We start from the raw sequence: 23,553 nt of genomic DNA on the forward strand, positions 1-23,553 counted from the left end.
CCCAGGGATCGCTCCACCTGCCAGCAGCTTGCCCTCCCCTCACCACCACCGGAGAGGCAGGGAACGTCAGGTGTGTGCACAACACTGGGGTTTAAAGGGCCCTAAACTGAAGTGTTGTTTTTAAAAACCTACCGCTTCAATTCAGGGTCTCCGTTTCATCTATACATGCCCCAGGGTGCTACCCTAGCTTCACCTTCAGACTAACACAGCTAATTACCTCTCCCTCCAGATCAGTTTTGCAACTGTTACTTAGTTAATGGCATCAAAGGCAGAAAAATACAAGAGTGTAGGTATGAACAAACATATCTTTAAGCCACTTTAAAAGGAAAGGGGGAGCTCCTGTAAGGATACAGCTATTTACATGGGCCTGAGTCTATAGGGAGTGATACAAGTTAGTGAAACTGCCCTCAATTTGACCCTGGATGAAGCAGGGTTAAAGTTGGAGCAGTTTTACTATACTTGTAGTGCTACAGATTCATGCTGATTTAACAATTGCATCATAACATCTTGTATCAGTATTCATTGATAAAAGTACAATTATTACACCTGCCTGTACCCCATGAATACCAAGCGTGACAAACAGAGGAGTAAGAATTGTATACCTAGGCTTAACCATATTACAGAAAAAGGTATGCAATTTTTTTGAATCAACCTTTTTATCTTTAATTATACATGTTAATTGGAATAGAGACATCGCACGTAGATGATATGGACACCTCTGATGTTTGCCCTCCTTTTCTAAATGCTATTTATTCAAGGTGCTGTGCAGCCCATGATTTTTGATCCTTTTGCTTTTTGGTACCACCTGCACTGATTCAATTTCCTCAGTGTTACTAATAATGGAAGTCCTAGAGTAGATGGGAAGCCAACTATCACCAGTGATTTTTAACCAGCATTAATTAATCCAGTTCAAGCTAGGTCTATTTGACATTAAGTTCAAACCATGTAGCTAGCTTGCAAACTATCACACAGTAAGATGGGCAATGTTGCTACCACTGTTAGAGCCAAACCAACCTTAACAAGAAAGGTGGGAAGTTTTGGAAGTTGTCACTAGGCCCCGTTAGAATTATAAACTATATCTTTCCACTGCCTCAGTTCATTGGAACAAAGCTGCTTAGCTTGAAGTCAAACTCCTAAATGAAATTTGAGAGTCAATTAAGAAAACTTCCCTGGAAACCAGCATGTCTGCTTCCATGGGAACTGTCACTCCCCATCCCCTTCAAAGCTTCCCAGCACATAACAAGCACTCCAAGCTCCACAGTACTGTTGAAGTTTCTCTCAACCTTGCCCCAGCCTACACGAGAGTACATAATTAGTTTTCAATCTCTAAACAAGGTATGAAAAAAATCTTTTAATTTCCATGAACTGTAAAGGAAGAAATATGTTAGGTTTAGGTGACCTCAAAGATGAGTAGGTAATTATAATAAATAAGTAAAATAATTTTAAAATTGAATAGTTGGGTCAGCGAGAGAGAGATGCAACTCCACACTAATATCCTTCCTATATACAGAAGCAACCATATAGAAATGTTCGCTTAATTAAAATAGAGCAACAATACACCTATGGCTAAACTAATGAAATGTGTAAGACTAACATGTTCAGAGGCATAAACTACTTTGTCAGATTTAACAGGCTGCTCTTACACATTATGTGGCAAGCTCATAGAGACACCCACAACACTAGAAAAGTTATACCTGGTTTGCAGTAGTTGTGAAGTTGCAGTAGTGCTAGTAAGTACATCAACACCAATGTCCTAGCTGTGACAGACCAAAGTGAATTCCTTCAACAACATTCATCAAAATTATTCTGATCTTGGTCTATATTCTTGCTCTTAAGCATCTTTTCTGAAGAGCAAACTCTCTGTTCACCCTTTATTCCGAACTTTTTGTTTTATACCTTCAGCATCCTGATCCCTAACCACTTCCTTCACTGCTTTCACCACTTTTACTCCATTACTTGTTGTAATACTGTGTGTGTACCTTGGAACAATTCTATATGCATCAATTTTGTGACTCTTGGGTTTAAAATATTTGGAGAGTCATCTTTTCTTGATTTCTTTCAGTGCTAGGTTAGAAAAGCAGCATGTCCTGCAATATATACAGAATGTTAATCCCTAAATGGAATCAGTCAAGTCATTTGACAATTAAATTAGTCTTCCCATGATTTCCGATTCCCCTCCCCACCCGCCATGGTGGCTGCAACAGTGGCAACTTTGTCTCATATTTTCAGCCTTCAGTACAAGATTTGTCCCCAAGCCTTCTAAAAAAGGGTTAATAATTTTGGAAAATGTCTATAACTTTCCATTTGCAGTGACTAATTCTCAGCAAGAATGCAATAAGGGAACTTCATAAATAATTATAATAATTGCCTTAGTTATAAACTTTGGAGTACAAAACAGCTTGTGCTGTGGTAGATTTCTTGGATGTAGACTCATCACAACTTTGTGCATATTGCAGCCATTTGCTAGTTTTATTTTGTAAATTTTCTCTCCCTGTATAGAAGATACATTATACCACTCAGTGGCTTTTCAATGAGTCTTTCCAGGTTGCCAGCATGATTTTCTGGCATGACTGAATTGCACAATGATTCTCCAACTTGACCAAAAAAGATTGTTTGTTTGTTTTAAATATTTTCATATTTGAAGAACTTTCTTAGGAATTTTATTGGATCTTCCCCATGATTAATTCTCAACTGCTGTAGTAAATTATAGCAGAAACTTATTTTTAAAAAGAAACCAAAGGAAACTGTATAGCCCAATTGCATATTCCGGAATCTAAATCAAGTAGGGTTGTGATTTTTGCAAAGTAGCAGAAAAAAGTCTGAGAAGCAGTTCAGAAATAGGTGACCATGAGGTATTACCAACCTGGGCAAGTTCATTTAACCTCAAGGATGGTGCCCTTCCTCCACACTTCTGCACCAGAACAACTCAGGATTACCCAGTGGATCAAGATGGGCAATGGTTCCCATCCCAACCTTGTCCATTCCAGGGACCAAATTAAGCCAGATGGAGTATCTTCCTGCCTTGCACTATGCAGCTCTTCCTTCTATTTTCATTCTCTTTTCACTTCAGTAGGCATGAATGACATGTGCCCTTGGCAGCTGTGGGGGGCACAGTGGTGCTGGTGGAGGCGGGAGTGCGGTGGCAGCGGTAAGTGGGGGACCTACTGCAGATGCCGCCGGCACTGGCGGCAGTGGGGGGAGGGAGGCAAGCACCAGCCAGGGGTCGGCGACCACCCACAGATGCTGCCGGCGGTATCAGTGGCAGGGGTGGTGAGCGGCACCTTTAGGCATTGCTGAGTGTCATTGGCACCTTTTCATAGGGGGTGCATGTGCACCCACGTGAACCTCCTAAATGTCACTGCTGTCAGTAGGGGAAACCCTCCTACTACCAATCACTCACCCATGTCTTCTTTTACAAGGGAAATAAGATTGTGGTCATTTTCTTAAAATACCCAGCTACACCTTTACTTTAACTATAACCTGTTTTTACAGCAGTTCTGGTTCAGAGAGGACAAAATTACAGTTCAGGTAGTGTCCCATTTCAATTTAAAAAATACCAGTGGGAACCAGTTCCCTGGTTCTAGTTTGACTCATTGTAATAAGCACAAGAACATCCATTCTGGCTCCTCTTGCACACCAAACCTGTAAGGAGTCAACTGAAAAAACCTATAATGTCCAGAAGAGAAGGTGCTACCAATGATCACTCCAATGGCAGGGAAGGTACAATATATTCAGAGGATAAAAAAAAAGTCTATTCAGAAAAGCCTTATTGCAAACAAAGATTTGACAAACAAGCCAGTGGAGCTTTTCTTTTAGAATCATTACACTGGCATTTTATGCAAGATATAACATTTCAGGTTAAAATAATGAGTAAAAAAATCATCCAGGACTAGTTAGATTTACCACTGTCTTTTGGTTTTCCAGCACAAGTATAAATATATTTTCTGTGCAATATCCTAACACTATCTAGGTTCAGATTATGGATGATTAAAAAGTGTGCGTCAGCAAATGATGGACAGATTAAAATGAGAATGTTTTAGATATTTATTGATATTGGATGAACACTTAGCTCATAGAAGGTGAGACTGTAACCTAAAAAATCCCTCCCATATTTACACTAATGAGGTTAGCACATTAGAAAGGATTTGAAAGGAAAAATTGCTGTCTTGCTTGTGCACAGAAATCTCCCCTGCATGAATTATATCACTCCAAGGCATTCAGAAAGAAAGTCCATTATGCAACACCTCTTGAAAGCTATGAAACACATTTTGAGAAAGAGGGAGAATAAATCTTTGTCAGGAGCTCATTCTTCAAAGAGAACAATTCGAGTTTCTTGAAAGACACAGTCAGAAAGGGGTATGGAATATATATCATTTGATAAAAATGAACCTTGAGGAAGTGCGTATAGAATATATGCCAATAAATATGTTTATTTTGTACAGCAGTCTCAAGTCCCCAGAAGCAAAAACAGCTGCTCTCTTAATAACAAGGCCAACTTAGACTGCCTGGAGCTGTGCAGGAGCTAGTGCTTAGAGACAGAAAAGCAGATATGGAAAATATTCACCAGAGCATTTTTGTATGTTATGTGGGTTATTTCAGAGAAGAGCTTTACTACAGCTTTAACCTTTACTTTGAGTGCTCAACAAGAACAGTCTCCCTATTGATTTATTTGTTCTTGACCTATTACTGAAAAGGATTCTGCCATCACAGCCTGCAGATTCCTTTCTGACTATGAGTTCACAATGCAGTTTGGTGCTTCTTTTCAATAGTGGAAGAGAGGGTAAAGTATATGAGGCATGCTGCTCTTAACCCTTATTTTTATGTTTAAATGATCAAGTTGATGATGGTCTCTCTTGACCTCTCTGTAATACTGAGAAATATACTTTGAAGGAGGCTTTTAGGAGTTTCCTACATAGGGAAAAAATACAGTGTGAATTCATAGTGCTGTAGTTTCTATAACTCTCCACATGGACATTGCTAGGGCATGGGCACATGAACAAATTACTGAGACACAAAGAATGATGGGGCTTTATCATGTGTCAACAGAGACACTGTGCAGGCTCTTACTGCAAGGTAAATGAAAGACAGCATACCCCTCAATGAAAGAAAGCTGTCATGGGTTAAGGGTACGGGAACTTGAAAAAGTTACTTTAAGATAAAGAAAGCAAGGATTTATCACAAGTCACCTATTCTGTTGCATTGACAGTTAAGCTGCCACAGTTTTAGCTTTTGTTCGTTGCGGGGTAAGAGCATGTACACAAGCAGCTACCATAGAACAGCTGGTGCATGGATTGGTTTGTCTACATTGCTATGCTGTTTACACTATTTCAAGTCTGTAGCATAAAAGTAACAAATGCATCACTAGATGATAAAAAGTTACAAGAAAACCAAGGCCAAAAACACTGGAAAAATTATCAAATTAACATTATGGTGAATTACCAAAAAAGTAGCCATTATTGATCTCAAGTTTTTTTTTTAAGTGTTTAATAATTGAATACATGTTAACATATCCTACTTTGGTGGATAAATCCAAATATACCACGTATAAGTTCCCCCGGGAGTGAAAAAGGAACCTTCAGGATATGTATTCCATACTTCCATCCTCTCCACCAGCCCAGCCCAGCCCAGCCCAGCCCAGGATTTTACTACCATGAGCAGAAAGAGACTTAGTTAGCTGTGTTAGTCTGCAGTCAACTATAAGACAGGGTAGATTTTCACTTTATAGACTAACCAAATATATTAATTGCATATATATATATATATATATTAGCACAAGCTTTTGTGAGCAGAAGTTCACTTCATCAGATGCTGCTTTCTGTACGTCCTTCACAATATCTGATGAAGTGAGCTTCTGCTCATGAAACCTTATGCTATATATATCTATATCTAGTATCTACAGCGAAAGATATAGATTTACTTTGATTAATCTATAAGGTGCAAATCTACCCTGCCTTCTATTTTACTTACACACCAACCAAAGATCCACCCATACTAGTTTATCAGCTTTTCTGTTCTGCTAATAGAAGCTTTTAGAAAAGAGGTTGGCAGGCCTTTGCTGACATAGGACGGAGGCTGCAACTCATCTGTGGCTGTGGGCTGGAATTCTCTGCCCCCCACAGTGGCTAGCTGCCTGCACTCACCCTTGCTGCAGATTCCTCACCCCTCTGCAGCAATGGCAGCACAGACATAGCAGAGCAGTGGGCTCCAAAATAGACAGGAGCAGCAGCATGGTGCAGCTCCATGCTACCATTTCCTGTGCAAGATCGAGGCTTTGCGAATTAGATCTGGCTTTTGGGTCATAGGTTGCTGACTCCTGTTCTACAGCATACATCTTGTTCTGCCCCTTAGCAACTTGTATACAGCCAGCATAAACACCTCAGGCCTCTGCACATTAAATGTCAAGACTATCACCTAAAATTCAACAGTTATCATTTCAGGAAAAAATGTAATCTCACTGCGTATCCCAAACTTACATATTTTTAATACCACAGGGTGCATCTACGTGTGCTATTAAGGTGATTGAATAAACTCCATTGCAGTTTGTGCTAGAGTTTATTGCTCTATTTACATGTGCACCCAGGACTGCATCATATTGGGCCAGGGCACAGCAGCTGTGGCTGGCAGGGGTTTCTGGGGGTCAGCCTGCCAGCCCAGGGCTGCTCAAGCCCAGCTCAATGCACTGCAGAGGGTCTGGCTGGGCCAGCAGGCAGCTCCTACATGAAGTACCCTCATGCCCCAGGCAGCACCATCAGTGTCTACAAGTTGTGAAGCGGACACCCACACAGGAGGGTGGCAATGTGACTTGTGCACGGGGTACCTTCTTCAACTTTCTTGCCATGCCTTGGTCTTGAGATGTTATCAGTACCTTTGTGAGTGCACTCATGCTATGGAGGCTCCTGGGGTTCTTCCTTCCTTTCACCCCATCCACATGCCAACCAAGCTCATGATGGTGTCAGCAGTCCTGCTCACAGACTACCCTGGTCTGATGTTGATGGCACACACCTGTGCCCTGGCGATGCCTGGTCCTCAATCAGTTTTGGCCCACAGGTCTTCACTATTCTTGTCACGTAAACCATGGGGTTTTAATCCAGCTTCACAAAAAATTAATTAATTCCTGGATTTACTTAGAACAATAAAGTCCAAATGCAATCCTGGGTCAGCTGCAACCAATTAACTCAGGGGTCACCCCACATTAACATCACACCGATTAATCCATGGGCTTCCTTTAATTAATTCGGTCTATAATCAATTTTGTGGGTTTTCAAAATCAAACATCAATTAATCCCCTCTGCTCAAATCAACTTGTGAGCAGACTATCAATTCAGGGCCTTTAAGTCCATGCCCCCTTTGCTGAATCTGCAACTTCTACATCAATATCAAATATCTCTTGAGGAAGAAGGAAATAAAAGGTGGCAGTGTCTTCATCACGCCTGGATCTCCAGGCTCCAGCGGCTGCCTGACTTGCACGCTTCTCTCCCAGTTCCTGGGTGCCAGGGTCCACAGGGAGTCTCTCCCTGGGTGATCCCGGGCCACCGGCTGGCTGCAAACCTCTCCAAGTCTCCAGGCTGTGGATACCACCCTGCTCCCTGCCGGCTTCAAAGTTTATGGGTCTGCTGTATCCGTGGTGCTCTCTCTGCCCTCTCTGTACAGCCCTGCTTCCCTTTTACTGGCTGGGCCAGGTCGTGGGCTCATGATATCACTCCCAGAGCACTGCCAGACCTGCAGGGAGTAGGTGCTTATAAACAGCTGTAGTGGCACCAATTGCTCTGTCATCGCTGTCGGCTCTACACCTGCAGGTAAATACTAACTGCCTCCTGCCCTACTGGGCATTTGGCTACTCTCCACCAACAACTTGTTATGCTTCCAGGGACTCTCCCCTGCTGAGACAGGTATGTTTGGCTGCCCCATTGTTACACACCTGCACTGTGGCAGAGTAAATAACTCTGCCATAGGATAGTACTTGTATTTGGCAGTACTATCCTATGGCAGAGTTAATTAGTTTACTCTGTCCTAATAGCACCACACATGTAGACAGTGATGTTTTACTGTGGAGCTAATTAGGCAACTCTGCAGTAAACATCTTGTGTCTGTAAAAGATCACTACTTTAGTGGGATGTACTATGTCCATTAAGTAACACTTTCTACCCCAATTTTAACTCTCTCTTTTTTTTTTTTAGTCAGGCAAAATCTATATGCTAGCTTCTCATTCTGACCTTCCAAGCAAATGGGTCATAGTTTGTAGTTATATCGTCAAACAATGAAGACATATACTCACAGTTGTTGCCTCCTCTGAACCCAGTATATATACCAGTAGCCCTCAAGTGAATCCATTTTGCATAGTGTATGCTTCAACATGTGAAACTGTTGTTAAGTCAAAGAAAGCATGGATCAAGAAATTGTAACCCTTAACTAGCTATGGGGTCTTTGAAAGCTGCACACTGTAGCAGTGAAGATGTTTTCTGGAGCTAGTCTATTCTGGGTTATGGTGATTCACATAACCCATTTTAAGAGTGTGCAGCCCAAGATAAAATTACCCATCATTAAACATAAGATAAAATTATTCATCATTAAAAATAAATGGATCCTGGAAGTTACAAACACCTATTATGGTTTATTGGAAAAGTTATACTCTAAGTTATATATAGTTTATCTTCTGATAGGAACATGCTGAAAGTGCCAGTGAAATTTTAGGGTTTAGGACTTGTGAGTTATTTCCTAGTTAAATAAGGGTCTTCTCAAGTGACAAACCATTACGTTTTCTTTTCTTTTTTTTTTAAGGTTGTCATTATTTGATTTATTTTTACCTTTCTTCCTGGTTCCTAATAGATGTGTCCCCACCCTTTCTGTTTTTTTAAAGGAATATTACAGTACATTGTCCTTCAGGGAAATGTCCTTGTATAAATCTTGGCAGAGCTAAAATGTCTATAAAGGCAAAACTAAGGGTATGGACATGCATCCAATTTACCATGGTGCAATATATATATATATATATATATAAATAAAGGCAGGGCTTCATTATAAGTCAGCTGTTTTGTCATAACTGCCCATGTGCAAGATTCTAGCCCATAGAAGCTTAGCCCTTAATAAAAGAAGGCTAATCTCCATGAAGCAAGTCAGAACATTGCAGGAGCAGTTTTCAGTTCTACAGAATTCTGCCAATATTGGGTTTTATTTAACAAAAAAAAAGAAAAAGAAAAGCACAGTCTTCTGAAACTGTTGCTCTCCTGCAGAAAGCTAGAAGTGTTGAAAAAAAATCTAACCTACTCACTTCACTGTTAAACAAGGACTCCCTTTTGTCCCTAACATAACTGTATTTCAACTCCTACTTATTTCTCTGGGAATTACATCAGTATACCTGAGAGCAGAGTTGTCCTTCAGTATTTAGGAACAGATTGGATAATTTCTGTAACCGAGCATACAAGATGTCCTAACAACAAGAAATAACTGCATAGTCTCAGCATTAGAAACAAACATTTAACATCACTTTCAAAACAACTGTAAGTTAGCAAATGCTCTATTAACTCACTTATGCTTTAAGACTCTTTGGTCAATTAATCCTTCTTTATTTTCTGCTGGAGAAAAATAAAGGGTCTTCTCTGTAGGACCAAAGGGATTGAACACTTGCACATCATTAGTCCTGGAAGAGAAGGTTTTTCACTGATGAGCTGTACATTTCACAAAAATTATAAGAAGTAGAGCTGTCCAGCTTCTGGGCAGATGGGGGCCATAAGCCCAGGGGCTGTTAGCCATGTTGGCAGCTTCCCCTGGGCTCTCCCCCACTGAACAGGCAGCTCAGGAAACTCTTCCCCACTGCAGGCACAGAACAGGTAGCACGGCTCCTCCCACACTTGCTGTGCAGGCAGTCCGCCTCCCCACTCCCCTCCCAACTGGGCATGCAGCCCAACTCCTGCCCCCAACCCCATAGCCATATGGGCAGTCTGGCTCCCCCCACCACAACTGCAGCACCCCTGTCTGCTTCCAGCCCTACTTTCCTATGATCCTAAGACCCCCTCACCCCCATCCCACCGCAGCCTCCTTCTGCTGTGTCATCCTGCCCCCAGGAGAGGACAAAGGAAGTAGAAGCCAGAGGAGAGTGGTTCTTTGGGTGGGAGAGCCCAAAGAACCCAGCTGCCAAGATAGGTGCAATGGTGGGGGCAGTGTTGGCCAGGCTGGAGCTCAAAGGCTACATATTAACCCTCCAACAGCTGCCAGTTGGACAGCCATTGTACAGAGAGAAATTTTAGAAATCCATAATTTTAACTGCAGAAATACAAAGTGATTTTCCATGAATTAATTGAACAGTCATGATTTTAAGTAGGGGTACACTGATAAAGATTTTCTTGGCTGATACTGATGGCCAATTATTAACAAGCCATATCAGTTGATACGATCCAATAGCTGATTTACAGAAATGCATCCTGGCAGCTTGGAGTGCAGCACCCAGCTGTTAAATCTGTGGGGGGAGGGGGCATGGGGAGGAAAGGATTGTGCTGGGGTGGGAGATCAAGGTCCCCATGGTGAGGGAGGGAGTGGGGTAGGGGCAGGCACTGCCCAGCTAGGGTAGTGAATGTGACCCTGGGAGCAGGATAGAGTCATGGGTGGCTCATCCGGAGGGGTGGGGAGGTGGGGCAGCTCCCCACAGCTATGTGCACCATTGGGGGAGGAATGAGGGACATGTGCCCCTCCAGATTTTTGTGCAGGGTGAGGATGGGCTGCTTACTGTGGGCTCAGGGCCAGGGGCTGTGCCAGCCTCTTCCCAGTGGAGGGAATGCCATTTTGAAATAGCGGTCCTGGGTGGTGGACCACATCAAAAGACTCATAGGCTGCCTTTGGCTTGTGGGTCATACTTTGGAAATCCTGCACTAGACTGTTCACTCACGCAGCCGTGGAGACACCATGCAAAATTGTCAGGTCCTATGGCACTTCCTGGTGCATTTTGACCTTATAATTAGCAAGAAACCTAAAGCTCTAAGCCAGTATCCAAGTCCCAATTCAAAATTTCAGGGGCTTCAATAGAAATGCTGGATGTGAAACTGGTCCAACACCTCATGTTCATATAGTTACAACTTCTCATTCTGGTACCCAATCAAGGCAGATGCTAGACTGAGTACAACCCCCTGGCTGTCAGAACTCCTGCTGTCTCATCTGGTGCCCCTTGGAAAATGAACAGGATGAAGAAATCTAGGAGTTGCAAGTCAGCTAGGAATAGTATCCATATAAGAAATATGTGGTGGTAGAAAGGGAAAAAAAGATGAAAGTTTTATTGCTTGTGATACTACAGAAGTTCTAGCACTGTGTAGGAACTCTACTGCACTGGCACAGACAGAATCCAATTCTCCAGGGCAGCATTCAGCTGCCTTAATAAAGAGACCATCCCTTCCCTTTTTGCAATTCTCTACTGCAATTGCTACACACCTTCCAGCTTCTGCAGCAAATGAAACAGGAGCCCCACTGACAATAGACTTCACTGCTCGGCCTTGCTCCATCCTTGAAGCAGGTGCTTCTGATATACTGATTGAGGCAGGCATCCTGTGGAAAAGAGAGTATGTGATCATGAAATTAAAAATCGGAGGAGAGACATGACAGGTTAAGCACTGGTGTAACCTTCCTATATCCAATTCCAGGTCCCTACTCACACTAGTTCAAAACACCCATCACCTATTACATTACACTTCTTAATTCCTACAGGTTCCCCTTCCTATTCTCAGTTTCTCTCCCTTCTCTTTGCCACCTTAAAATTCCAGTCGTACTTCCTCCAGGGCTTCTTGTCCCAGCCTACTCTTCCCAAAGCTTCTAAAAATCATAAAGTCCTTTCTGAGCTTGGTCAAGGTCTGATTTTTTTTAAAGCAAATGTGGGTAGATTTTATAAAGATCTCAAAAAAGGAAATATATATGGAACAAAGATTACCTCCTTGTAAGATTTCAAGACCCCACTCCAAAGCATAAGGGTACTAATGCATTTTTCCCTAGCCTTATATTTGGAAATAGCTTAAGCTCTTTGATTGTACTTCTCTGGAAAACTTCAGTCAGAGGCAGACATCCATTTTGGAAAATATCAGTCCATGTGGTTAAAGTTTGGCAAAGTTATAAGCAAATGAAAACACATCTTATAAAGGAAACACTGGGCGAATTTCGTAAATGCAGCTATCAGTCCCACCTAGAACAATTTGTTCAGGAATGTTCATAAAAACCATGCAGTAATACGCATTTATAACACTGAACATGCATTCCATCTAGGATCAAAATATTTAAAAAGTTAAACTTACAGCTACAGAAATATTGAATGCTAGTGTTAAATTATTAACAGGAAACTGTACTTAAACAGAATCATAATTACTCTTTCATGACAACTCACCCACTGATTGCTTCTGGAGATGTTGGAGGGGCTGTGTCACAACTGTAAGTAAGGGATTCTAATTCATGATTTCGTTGGTGGTATTTGCTAATCAGATCCATTAGTACTGCCTGATGCCCAATCTTCTTTACTAGCTGCTGCACCATACGATCATTCAGAGCCAAAAGAGCTGCTCCACTCACTTCTTCCTCTAAATATTAAAGAGAAAGAAAAAGTCATGTTACTTTATTGTTAGATTCTGAATGCACCATGAAGATAGAAGGCGAGTGAATCTCCAAGACAAAACTGCTTTTTACCGCTGAAATTCTCCTACGTGGATCATACCAAAATAAGCAATTTATTGCTAAATGTCTCTTCCAAAATGCTAAGGAATTAAAATTCTCTACAGGTTGTTGGCTAGTAACAAGAATTTGAATCTGGAACATGAAGTTTGCACAAAACTAACTAACTATTTTAGTACTTTCAGACAGGCTTATTTGCTTGGATCAGAACATACTGATATTTTAATGAGGAAAAGCTTTAGCACAATATGCCTGAATGCCAGTCTCCTCAATCCTTTGTAGAGCATTCATATATTCACAGATAAAACATTTACATATTAAAGATGCACCATTTCAAATAGACTCATGCAATATTAAATAGGCCTAAACATATCCTGATAAACCTACAATTTTGTTCCTAGAAGGTGTACTTATTTATAGATTTCAGTCTCACACACTAGTTCTTTTAGGCTTCTTAATAGATCTTTAGACTCCTTTTGATTTATCCGGCCTGAATCAGTTCTCTCTCAAATTCTATAAAAAGCTGAAGCTATTCTATAACAGATAACTACCCTCCATATCAAAAAAACAATTTAGTGTAAAAAAATATACATTTTATGTTTTTTAAGGCAGAGAGGAGGAAAGCTGTTTACAAAAAAAAAAGTTAATAAACAATAAAAGCAGACAAACCACAAACACCTTACCACGAAATTTAGGAACTAATTCTCCTAAATTTCTCTGAATCAACCAGTTGCAGACTTGATCAACTGACCAACTTTCCATCTTCTGGTGTTGCAATAGTAAATTCCACTGTGGAATGAAATTAGAAGATTATTTTTATGCTTGAGTCCAGATTATATTTATGCTTAACTCCAAAACTCTATAGAAAGCTAGGTTTCTATCACAAAATGTTACATTTATAAGTGCTGAGTAAAACTAGGTTAAGTATCAAGAAATAAAACTAAACTAATGCTGTTTCAAACAGCAAATTCTCTGATTTCTTCTTTCTTCACCTCCCCTTCCTTTCCTCCCTGCCTTCCTTGTGTTGTTCTAACAGACTGCCTCATTCTTTATAACATAAAATGCGACCTGATCCTGTACCATTAACACCCAGGTTTCCACACAGAGAAGAGAAAGGTGTGAAATTCACCACCACCCTGCTCATCAGGAAATGGTTGACATTTTACAGAAAGAAAAAAAGAGAAACCAGATAAGAGTCTGCCACATATATGTTATAGTAAATCGAGCACATTAACCCTCTCTACACTACCAAGCAACTGGTGGAGTGAACAATTAACTCTTGATCACAAACAATAAGGGGAAATAAAAGCTTCTGAAAAATGAAGGGTGGGGAGCTGGTTTTGCTAATTGCTATTCATACTCTTCAAACTCAGACTATCCCTATGAAATGCATAATACATGGAACAGAGGGTATCAAGACAGTCCAATCCCAGGAGTATTCAATTCCAGTGTCATGGGACTGAGAAAACTCAGCTCCTCCTCTGATTTTGCTGTAAGATTGCCTGACTTCTCCACCCAAAGACTTTGATGCCATATAAATATTATTTCTTTGAACGGGTTGTCTGAACCAATCTTTTTGTTGTAAATGACACACAAGTCAATCATTGGTTGTAGACTAGCAAGACTAGCATACAGACAAGGCCTTGAGACGAGAAAAACGGTTTCATTTCATTACAGCTTGGAAACCTCAGAATCCATCCCTCCACATCTTGAGTACAAGATTCTTAAATCTATGCTTACTGCCTGGCTTAATCTGCTTTTAATCTGGGTTTTGAACTACTCTGAAATTAGCAGCACATTAAAAAAAATTAAACAATTGCATCGCAAAGACTTGTAGGGGAAATTGGCCCTTCACCTTTATGACTGTTTTACAGTGAGAAACTTTTGCCACATGTGTGCTTTTTCTTGTTGATCTTCCATCCTAGTGTAATTTGGCTCTGGTGCATGGAAGATACACAGCCAACTGAATTCCGAGGTAATTCTCAAAGAGTTGAAATAATTGCTTTGTGAGTAGAAATATTGCATTTACTGATTCAAGAGAACCTTTCAGATGAGCCAATCATGTTCCTTCCAGGACCATCAGCCACATTAGATTTCCTACCTTAGATGACACACGTAGGCCTTGATCTTGCAATAAATTCCATATCAGCATGAGCGTGTGTCCCCAGGAAGCTCACTGGAGGAGCAGAGCCATCAAATGAAAAAACAAACAAACCCTCTCTCACATTATACTTAAAAAAAAAATTTACATTTTTCTCACTTCAGTGTGAAATTTACCCAAAATATAGGTTGTATGCAGCAGGTGAACTTCAAAATATTCTCTAGCAATTCCTTCAAAAACCGAAAAGGGTTAATTTAAAAAGGAATGTCTTTCCGAATTACAAGAGTGGATTTAATTTGATATGACAACAGTAGCCATACAACTCCTCCCCCTAGGCTAAGCAGCAATAACAGGGTGTGAAAAGTCATTATTTGCTGAGAAGTCTGGTGTAAATTAAAAATCACACCTTTCTGTCACACTTCTTGCTTCCTTGTGAAGAGCAGGACCAAAAAAAATCCTCAGAACCTTAAAAGATAAAACAGCATGCAAAGCAGGAAGACATTTGCCTTAAAAAGCCAATCAATGGAAAAATAAAAAATGAGATTCATAAAAATGGAAAAAGGTCACTGGCCTAGACCATGAGGGTTGCGTCATATGACAGGACATATCTAAGAAGGAAGAGAGGTGCCAAACTTCAAATACTGCAGAGTAAATGCCATGGGAGGAAAAAGGAGACTGTATACATGTAATCCCATGCAGTTAGATATTTGCATGCAAACACGTATTTGTGCATGGAAATGCATTTTGTGTGTATTTTCTAAATGGTAGAAATTTGAGGGGACATCTGATTCACATGCACTTTACACCACTTCAAAGTGCCTCTCAGCAACGGTTTAGCTTGCTTACATGCTCCAATACAATAATGGAAGGAGGCTTAAGAGAAGAGAGCCTCCCCCTACTTTATGCAGAAAAGTAGAAGGACTAAAGATGGATGGCTGAGGTGCGGGCGTTTTCCCCCACATTATTATATTATGTTTATTATGTTAACATCCAAGGATGCAACCATGCCTTGTACACATAATATATAGTTTTTGACTGTCAGTACTTTAAACAGAACAAAAAAAAATCAGCTGAAGTAATATTTTCAGCAATATAAACTGTAAAGTACAGATGGAAGTCACCATAGCTCTTGGACTGTCAAGTATCCCTGCCTGTTCATGATTAGCACAACACTAATTATGTGCACCCATTCATTCAAACACATATTATGGAGAAGTAGGCCTCTATATCAAGTTGCCCCTTCGGCTTCTGCAGGATCCCACCCACTGAAAACCACAGAACTACTCATGACAGCATGTGTCCAGAGCCGCCTTTTAGAGACTGAAAAAATGAGAGTTTATTTCCTTAGCCCAAACTTCAGCCATGCCTACCCTATCAACTTCTCCCAGCATAGCAACATCAATCACAGGTGTTAAAAAGTGTGAGCCCTTGACTGACAACTATGTCATCACACACTCTGAGCATAGACACAATAATGACTGAAAAAAAACCCTGTGCTTTTAAGAGTATGGCTTGTTTTGCTTGGAAATGGCACTATCTGTGGGCAAAGTACACCTTTGTCAGTATAACCAAGTCCCCATCAGGAACACTTGTATAAAATATTGCTCCTAATGCAGGCATTCCCTAGGTTAGATAATGTGAGTGAGGGTCACTTCTTATCTCCAAAACATCTTTTCTCCCCAAAAGTTTTACGTGAGCATAAAATCACATCTCTGAAACTGCAGGCAGATTCATTTAGTTTGAATTATGCTCATAGCAGTGGTGAGGGGGAGCAAAATCTCACAGAATCTTCTAATGGAATATATTTTTATATATTCCAAACTCGACCACAAAGGAGCTATATTCCAGCCACCCAAATTATTTCTTGATTTACATTGGCTCCAGGGCTCCCAGTCCTTTGAGAAGTTTACACCTACTCTAACAGTTATGATGCCCCTTTCCCAGCCCCCAGCCTCAGCATGCATGTTGACGTGTACTCCAAGAGAAATTTGACTGTTTGATTTTGCATTATACTGTTGTCAAGCTAGAAGGGATTGTTACACAAGGGAAATGAGGATGAACAATAAAAATGCGTAGCGTAACTGTCACCTTTTAGAGATTTAGAAAAAAAATTCATTAGCAGAGGACAATGGCAGTACTAAAGAGAGGTTTACACTAGCATTTTGCCAGCACAACGAACGACATCAGTTAAGGGCAAGGTGGTGGGTGGGTTTGTTCCAGCACAGCTTTGCCGGCAGAAACTCCTACTGGAGGCAGAGTCATAACTGCAGAACTGCGCTTTTGCTGGTATCTTTTATTTCACTCGGTAAGGAGGAGTAGAGTTGAATTAGCTGACCCTGGCCCAAAGATACAGGAAAGATTTGCTGTTCTTGCACAGTCCTGCTTACCGCTGCGTGAGGCTATACTAGGAATTCATTAATAAAATATATATATATATATATATTGTGATTTTGCATTGTTCTGGTTTAGGAACACACAGATTCATGAAGTTAATATCTGTCATTAGGGAATATGAAGAAAAATGTCAGTGCAAGGATTTGTAAAGTTAAAGATAAAACATAGTTTCATAGTTTCATAGTACCTAGGGTCAGGAGGGACCTGAACAGATCATCTAGCCTGACCCCCTGCCACAGGCAGGAATGAATGTTGGGTTTACAAGACCCCAGACAGGTGATCATCCAACCTCCTCTTGAATTTGCAAGAACATGCTGCTTCTAAATCCTTTTTTGTTTTGTTTTTACTTTCTAATTGATATTTTGAGAGTTCATAGCTTACATGTAGCTTTATCTAACAATAAAAATCAACTTATTAATATACATCACTATTTGTATACAGATCCCAAAGCACTTGTAAAAAAAGAAGGTGCATTAGATCCACTTTCTAAAGAAACCCAGTACCAATTTACTGGTACGCTGGCACCTAAGGCATGCTTGTTGATGTCACAGGGGTTATTGATTTGCATTCTAGTGCAACACTGAGGAATGGGTACGTGTATGTGTGCATATTGCAGGGGTAAGGGACATTTGTAAAGGGGCAGGGCCTATAATTAAAGCACTGAGCCTGATGAGTGGGAATTAAGTAATGAAATTAAAGATACTTTCATTGAAAATTCCCTTGCTTTCAAGCATGTGTAAACCAGCCTTGATTTGTTTTTCTTTCTGTGGGAAGATACAGAGCACCCCTCATGCCACCCTAGCAGAAGCCACACCAGCAGAGTCCATGTGCCATGGGGGCTTCATGTCCCCACCTCTGCTGCACCGTGTGTCCGAACTCCTCTCCCTGCTGCATCCCATGTGCGCCTGCTGCTCCACCCTGAGCCGAGGTGCCTCCCCTCTGCTGTTTTTCATGCCCCTTCTCATCCTTAGCTCTCCAGTGGCAAGCTCCCCTGCTTCACCTTACCACTCAGGCATCTTGGCTGTGGGCTCCCCTGGAACAGATCCCACCACCCTGCCCCTTTCTGCCCCAGTAGCAGGGGCAGGAAGAGGAAGCTGGAGGGAAAGGGAGTCTGGAGCCCTCTGTTGCTACTGCAGCCAGAGCAATGTGGGGAGCGACAGCCAAGTTGGTGCCCAGGGACCACAATTAAACCCCTTGCAGGCTGCCAGTTGGACAGCACTATGTATTCTATTATTTTGAATAGCATAGTATATTATATTTGCTATTATGTTATTTTGCTGAGAGGCAGAAAGGAACAATGCCATCTTAAAGAAAATTTGGTGTATGGACCAACTTTTCATCCTTACAAATAGGCACTTGTCGACAAAGAGAAACCACTATAAAAATGCCAACAACTTCTCACTGGCTTTCTTCAAGCACGTGCTGACACAGCATCCCATGCAAGTTCACAGAAACTTGAGAATGTCGAATACCTGCTACAAGGAGAAGCACTTTCAAATGCATGAATTATTCTAAATTCTGACAAGGAAACCTTCTACCCAAGCAACCTGTGCTCAAAATAAACAGTCACAAAAATCAGGAGGCACAGTTACAATCAACTGTTACATGTGGGAAAACCACTCACACCAGAAATGCCATTCAGAGAGCACCAAGAAGAAAACTTGCATTACCCTTACTCAGAAGTAAATGGCAGGGAACTTACCCACCTTTTTCAAAAGACAATGACTTAAAAGTGATCTCAAGGGAAAGCCAGGCTGCCCTTATAAATCTTAAGGGATGTTAAAGACAAAATACCAAGGCTACTGAACACAGCATGCTAAGCAGACAGGTTCCACTACTGCAGGAATTCACCCCAAAAGACAACTATGGAAAAAGCCTTCTTCCACAACAGATCTGGTCCTATACGCATTCAGAGTCCTACCAGCTTTGAGTATTTAAAAATATTTCAAAGCTTAATATTTAATCCTGTTAGCTGAGTTGTCTCTACAACGCTACTGTAAATGATACTATATCAAAGTTCACAAATGATGTTCAACTGCAGGGCCTTTGTTACCCCATACGACTTATTTGCAAACAATGCTGTATCAAAGATGAAAAGACTAAATATGAAGAAAAATGAGTTATCTAGTTATTAGCAAGGACTGTATCCATCATGCAGATCACTGGTAATATGAACAAACAGGAAAAAAATCAGCTTGATTTCCACCACCAGTTTTAAGCTCTCTCTGAATGCCAGAGAAGATAACCTCTTCTTTTTGAGGGGTGGTGCGGGTGGGAGGGTAAACTGAGAAAACTTGATCTGGAAATCTATATTATTGTTTTGGAAATAACATTAGTGATCTTGTATACGTTATAAAGCAGAACCTGCCACATATTAAATATTAAAACCTCATTATCCACACTGAAGACCCTGATTATGACACAGTGGTCCCCAGTCAGCTGAAGTAATTTCATTTTTAGTGTAGAGAGAATCAGTGAGTTCATACAGAGATATTTTTTCCAAAGGAGAATTGGGAATTTCTCAATGGGACAACAAAGCCATTGACCATTTCACTGTTGTCATAGCAAATATATGTAGTAGAATTTACCTGTGCACAGAAGTTGTACCAGTGGTACAATGGTGTCTACATTAGGTCTGTTACTAGTATAAGTAGTGCAGTAAATAAAAAATAATAAATTGGCAAACAAAAAAATAGGAAGTACTAAATGTGCCTATGAAATGCAACAAATATGCTTGTACAGCATGGTTGGGTATTCTGTTCACACACAGAGATGTTTCACATGCATACAATTGTTACTTTTAGAAAAAAGTCAGCTTTCTAGCAGCTATTTGATTATTTTAGTGCATCACATCCTCATCAAAGCTGTCCTCAGTATTTCAACACTCTGAGACCAGTCAAAACTATGAAGTTTTGCTGGCATAGCTATACAACCTGGAGGTATGTAGGGGAGAGAGAAATCCCTCTACCCCAGGTGATATCTATGTTGGCAAAACTGCTGGTGTGGGTACAGGTTTGCCAACAGGACAGCCTTTTTGCCAGCTTAACATACGTCCCTCAGAAAGGTTCTTCTGGCATACCTACAGAGGCAAAAGCTTTGTAGTGGAGAATACCTAAAGAGCAATTACAGGGAAGATGGGGATGGGCTTTTCTCTGTGGCCATAGGGGACAGGACTAGCAGCAATAGCCTCAAGCTCCAGCAAGGGAAAATTAGGTTAGAGTAGGTGCCAGAGCATGACACTAGAGGCCATTTGGCATGGCATGCCACAGCCAGTCTGGGTTCTGGGCATCTGCCACCAGCCACAGAGCCTGGGCTGCTCGCAGCAGACATCCAGGAGGCTGCAAGCCCTGCTGCAAGCAGCCCAGGCTCTATGGCTGGCAACAGCTACTCAGAGCTCAGGCCAGCTACAGCTGTGAGGCTGCTAAAAGCTGCACTGGGCTCCAGAGCCCTTGGCCGAGTTCTGTGATGGCAGAGACTGCACACGCGTCTCCAGGCAAATGGTTGGGAGGGGCTGGGGTTGCGGTGCCTCAGACCCGGAGGCAGGCATGCAGCCAGGACTCTGGAACCTGGTGCACCTGTTTGCAGCTCTTGGCTGCCTGACACAGCTGGCCTAAGCTCTGGGCAGGTGCAGCAGGTGGCAGGCAAGTTGCAAACAGCTGCACCGGGCTCTGGAGCCCTGGCACTGGCTCCATGCTGACAGTGACTGCATGCGCGCCACAGGTCACAGGGCAGGGAAGGGGTTGGGGGAGCACAACCCTGGCCCCACTCTGGCTGTTCACATGGAGGCACATGTGTTGCTATCAGTAACGAGGACTGGGCCTCTTTCAGCTCCCCTACAGTATGCCCCTGGCATGCCAAGTCAAGGCGTGGGTCAGGGTTGGGGTGTTTTTTGGCACTCCAGTCAAAAATGTTACCAACCCCTGAGTTAGAGATTAGGAGGAACTTTCTGACCATGAGGGTGGTCAAGCATTGGAACAGGCTACCTAGAGGAACTGTAGAATTGCCATCCTTGGAAGTTTTCACAAGCAGGTTAGACAGGCATTTGGCTGGGATGATTTGGTCAGGGATGACTTTCCCTGAGCAGGGGGCTGGACTAGGTGACTTCGTGAGGTACCTTCCAGTCCTACTCCCCTATTATGATTCTATGAGATGAGTCCTGAGTAGCGTGTATTAATTTTCTAGAAAGTCTTAGTTTCTTAGTGAATACCATATATCTCCTAACTGACTCTTAACAGATTCAATCTATAGGCTGACTGTTACTACAATCAACATCTCCTTACTGCTCCTTTTCTCTTCACTCTTTTGCTTCTGTGCACCATGTACCAAACACTCCACCGAATGATTTGCCAACTGGGGGGAAATAAGTGGCCACTGTAAAATGAGATATAAAGTTCTGGAAGACCTCTGATGCAACTACGTTTTTGGATTAACTAGCACACTTGCAGACAGACAGTTAATTTGTGGCAATCTAGACTTAAAAGGTTGCGTTAATGTTTATCTGCAAGGCTAGGCTGAAAGTCCAGAAGCCCAAAATGTTTAAGTGGCAATTTCTCCATCCTACCACCACTCCTCTTCCCCAGAAAGACACCTTTTAACATGTCTGAAAAAAATATTCACCACCCCGCTTCCCTCAGACCTCATACATATACACCTGACTGCACCAGACTATCATTGGATGGTGAATTCCCAACAGCTTTGCTCCTACTAGGATTGCATCCACTCCCCAGGAAGGCCTATCAAAGATGCCCCTGCTATGTTTCCAGCCTCTATGAATGAGACTGGACACATTATTGTTTCTGGATTGCTTGCATGGCAGTGCAACGTGGTAAATACAGAGCAACAGGACTGATCCACTGACTAATTAGAAGACTGCTAACTACAGAAGCTTGCAACCATCCTTGAAGTATGGCCTACTGTTTAATGATTTGAAACCTCTCTACTGTAATTGCAGTACTTCCACCTGTATCTACTAATAACAGCTGATGTTCCAGTGATGGCCAGAAAGCACCAGTTTTACATAAAAAGCTTAGAGCTCACCTCTGCAGTAATCACTTACTGCCTGATGCCATGCACAAGCAATGTATAGCAAGGCCAGGCCCAGAACAAATGAGAAAAGGTAAAGAAACAAAAATACAGAACAAGGGTAAGTAAGATTCATCCCGAGAGAGGGAAAACGTGTCTTGTTAAAATGTTAGATAGGAATTTAGGACATCTATGGGTAGGTTCAAGGTTAATTAACTGAGTCAGAGGTTTTCTTCATCGACAGGGTAATACTTACTGGGTGCACCTAAATGAGACACTTAATGTGCAGTAGACTAATTCTACTGCACATTAGTGTGTCACAGCAAAAGCCGTGCTAATGTGCTAATGTACAGTAGAATTAGTCTACTGTGCATTAAGCATCACGAAAAGACCATGTGCCTTTGTTACTGCGCAGTAGTGCCTGCTACTGCACATTTAGTTAGTACCTCATATTAAAGGTACTAGACTCAATGCACAGTAGCAACAGCTCATTAATGCATGTGTAGTTGTACCCATTGTCTACTAGCTTTTATTTGGGGGCCTACTCACAGTCCCAAAATCAAGCATGATCCTTAAGTGTTTACAGGATTGTGATCTTTGGATTATAAACTATGTAGGCAGAAACCATTAGACTACTACTGTAAAACCTCATACAACAGCACCTGCTCCTAAACTGGGGCTTCCACAGGTTATTGTAATATAAATTACAAAGCTACAACCTCCAGAAACTTTAATATGGCCCTAACTAGCTGTCAGTTCTGCAGTAAAAACCATTGGCATTGTCTTCCACACAGCAAATGTTCAGTGTTACATTGTGGAACAAGTAGCTTTTTGCTTCAATTTGTTTCTACATGGATTCTCATCCTGTGCTTATCTCCATAATATCTTCTGGGTATGGCTTAAGAAAAGCCCATTTCAACATCTCATTACCAGATGTATTTTGAAAGCATCTATAAACAATAAGAAGATCAATCTACTCTTCGCATACATTTCTGTGAAAGAAATATCAGTGAAGGAACAAAGTTCTCCTTACACTTCTCTATTTCCAGAAACCCCAGATTACATCAGAACTCTACCAGTCAACTAAGCAAGCATCTACATCAAAGGAGTCCCATATTGTGTGTGGATGTTATCAAGTTAAGGCCAGATCCTGCCAGATGGCAGCAAGTTCCTCTAAGCCAGGCTCTTCATTAGAAAGGCTCTACCAGTCTTTCAAGGGGTTCACTACCATCAGCCAAAGCTGCCTTTCAGAGAGGCAGTCAGTAACAACTTTAAAAATGTGTAGCTGGGGAATATTCAATTAGGACCAGAGCCTTTTGACAGCCAGCATACACTGCAAAGGAATAAGACAAGCCCAATACAATTTTGGAATCTCTCTCTGCATTTGCAGTAGTGCATGA

General features: G+C 41.5%; 1 protein-coding gene across 1 annotated transcript in view; it reads right to left on the minus strand.

Annotated features, from left to right (window-relative positions):
• The window catches only part of SAMD3 (sterile alpha motif domain containing 3), a 67,598-nt gene extending 54,200 nt beyond the window's left edge, over positions 1–13,398 (minus strand). The window contains exons 1-4 of the mRNA XM_025210631.1: positions 13,320–13,398; positions 12,356–12,545; positions 11,416–11,529; positions 9,527–9,637 (exon numbers count right to left, since the gene is read on the minus strand). Coding sequence (XP_025066416.1) covers positions 9,527–9,637; positions 11,416–11,529; positions 12,356–12,545; positions 13,320–13,398 — 494 coding nt within the window. The remainder of the gene's footprint in view (positions 1–9,526; positions 9,638–11,415; positions 11,530–12,355; positions 12,546–13,319) is intronic.
• Positions 13,399–23,553: the final 10,155 nt, after the last annotated feature.

This window comes from Alligator sinensis, unplaced genomic scaffold, assembly GCF_000455745.1.
Source record: "Alligator sinensis unplaced genomic scaffold, ASM45574v1 scaffold889_1, whole genome shotgun sequence".
Classification (NCBI taxonomy): domain Eukaryota; kingdom Metazoa; phylum Chordata; order Crocodylia; family Alligatoridae; genus Alligator; species Alligator sinensis.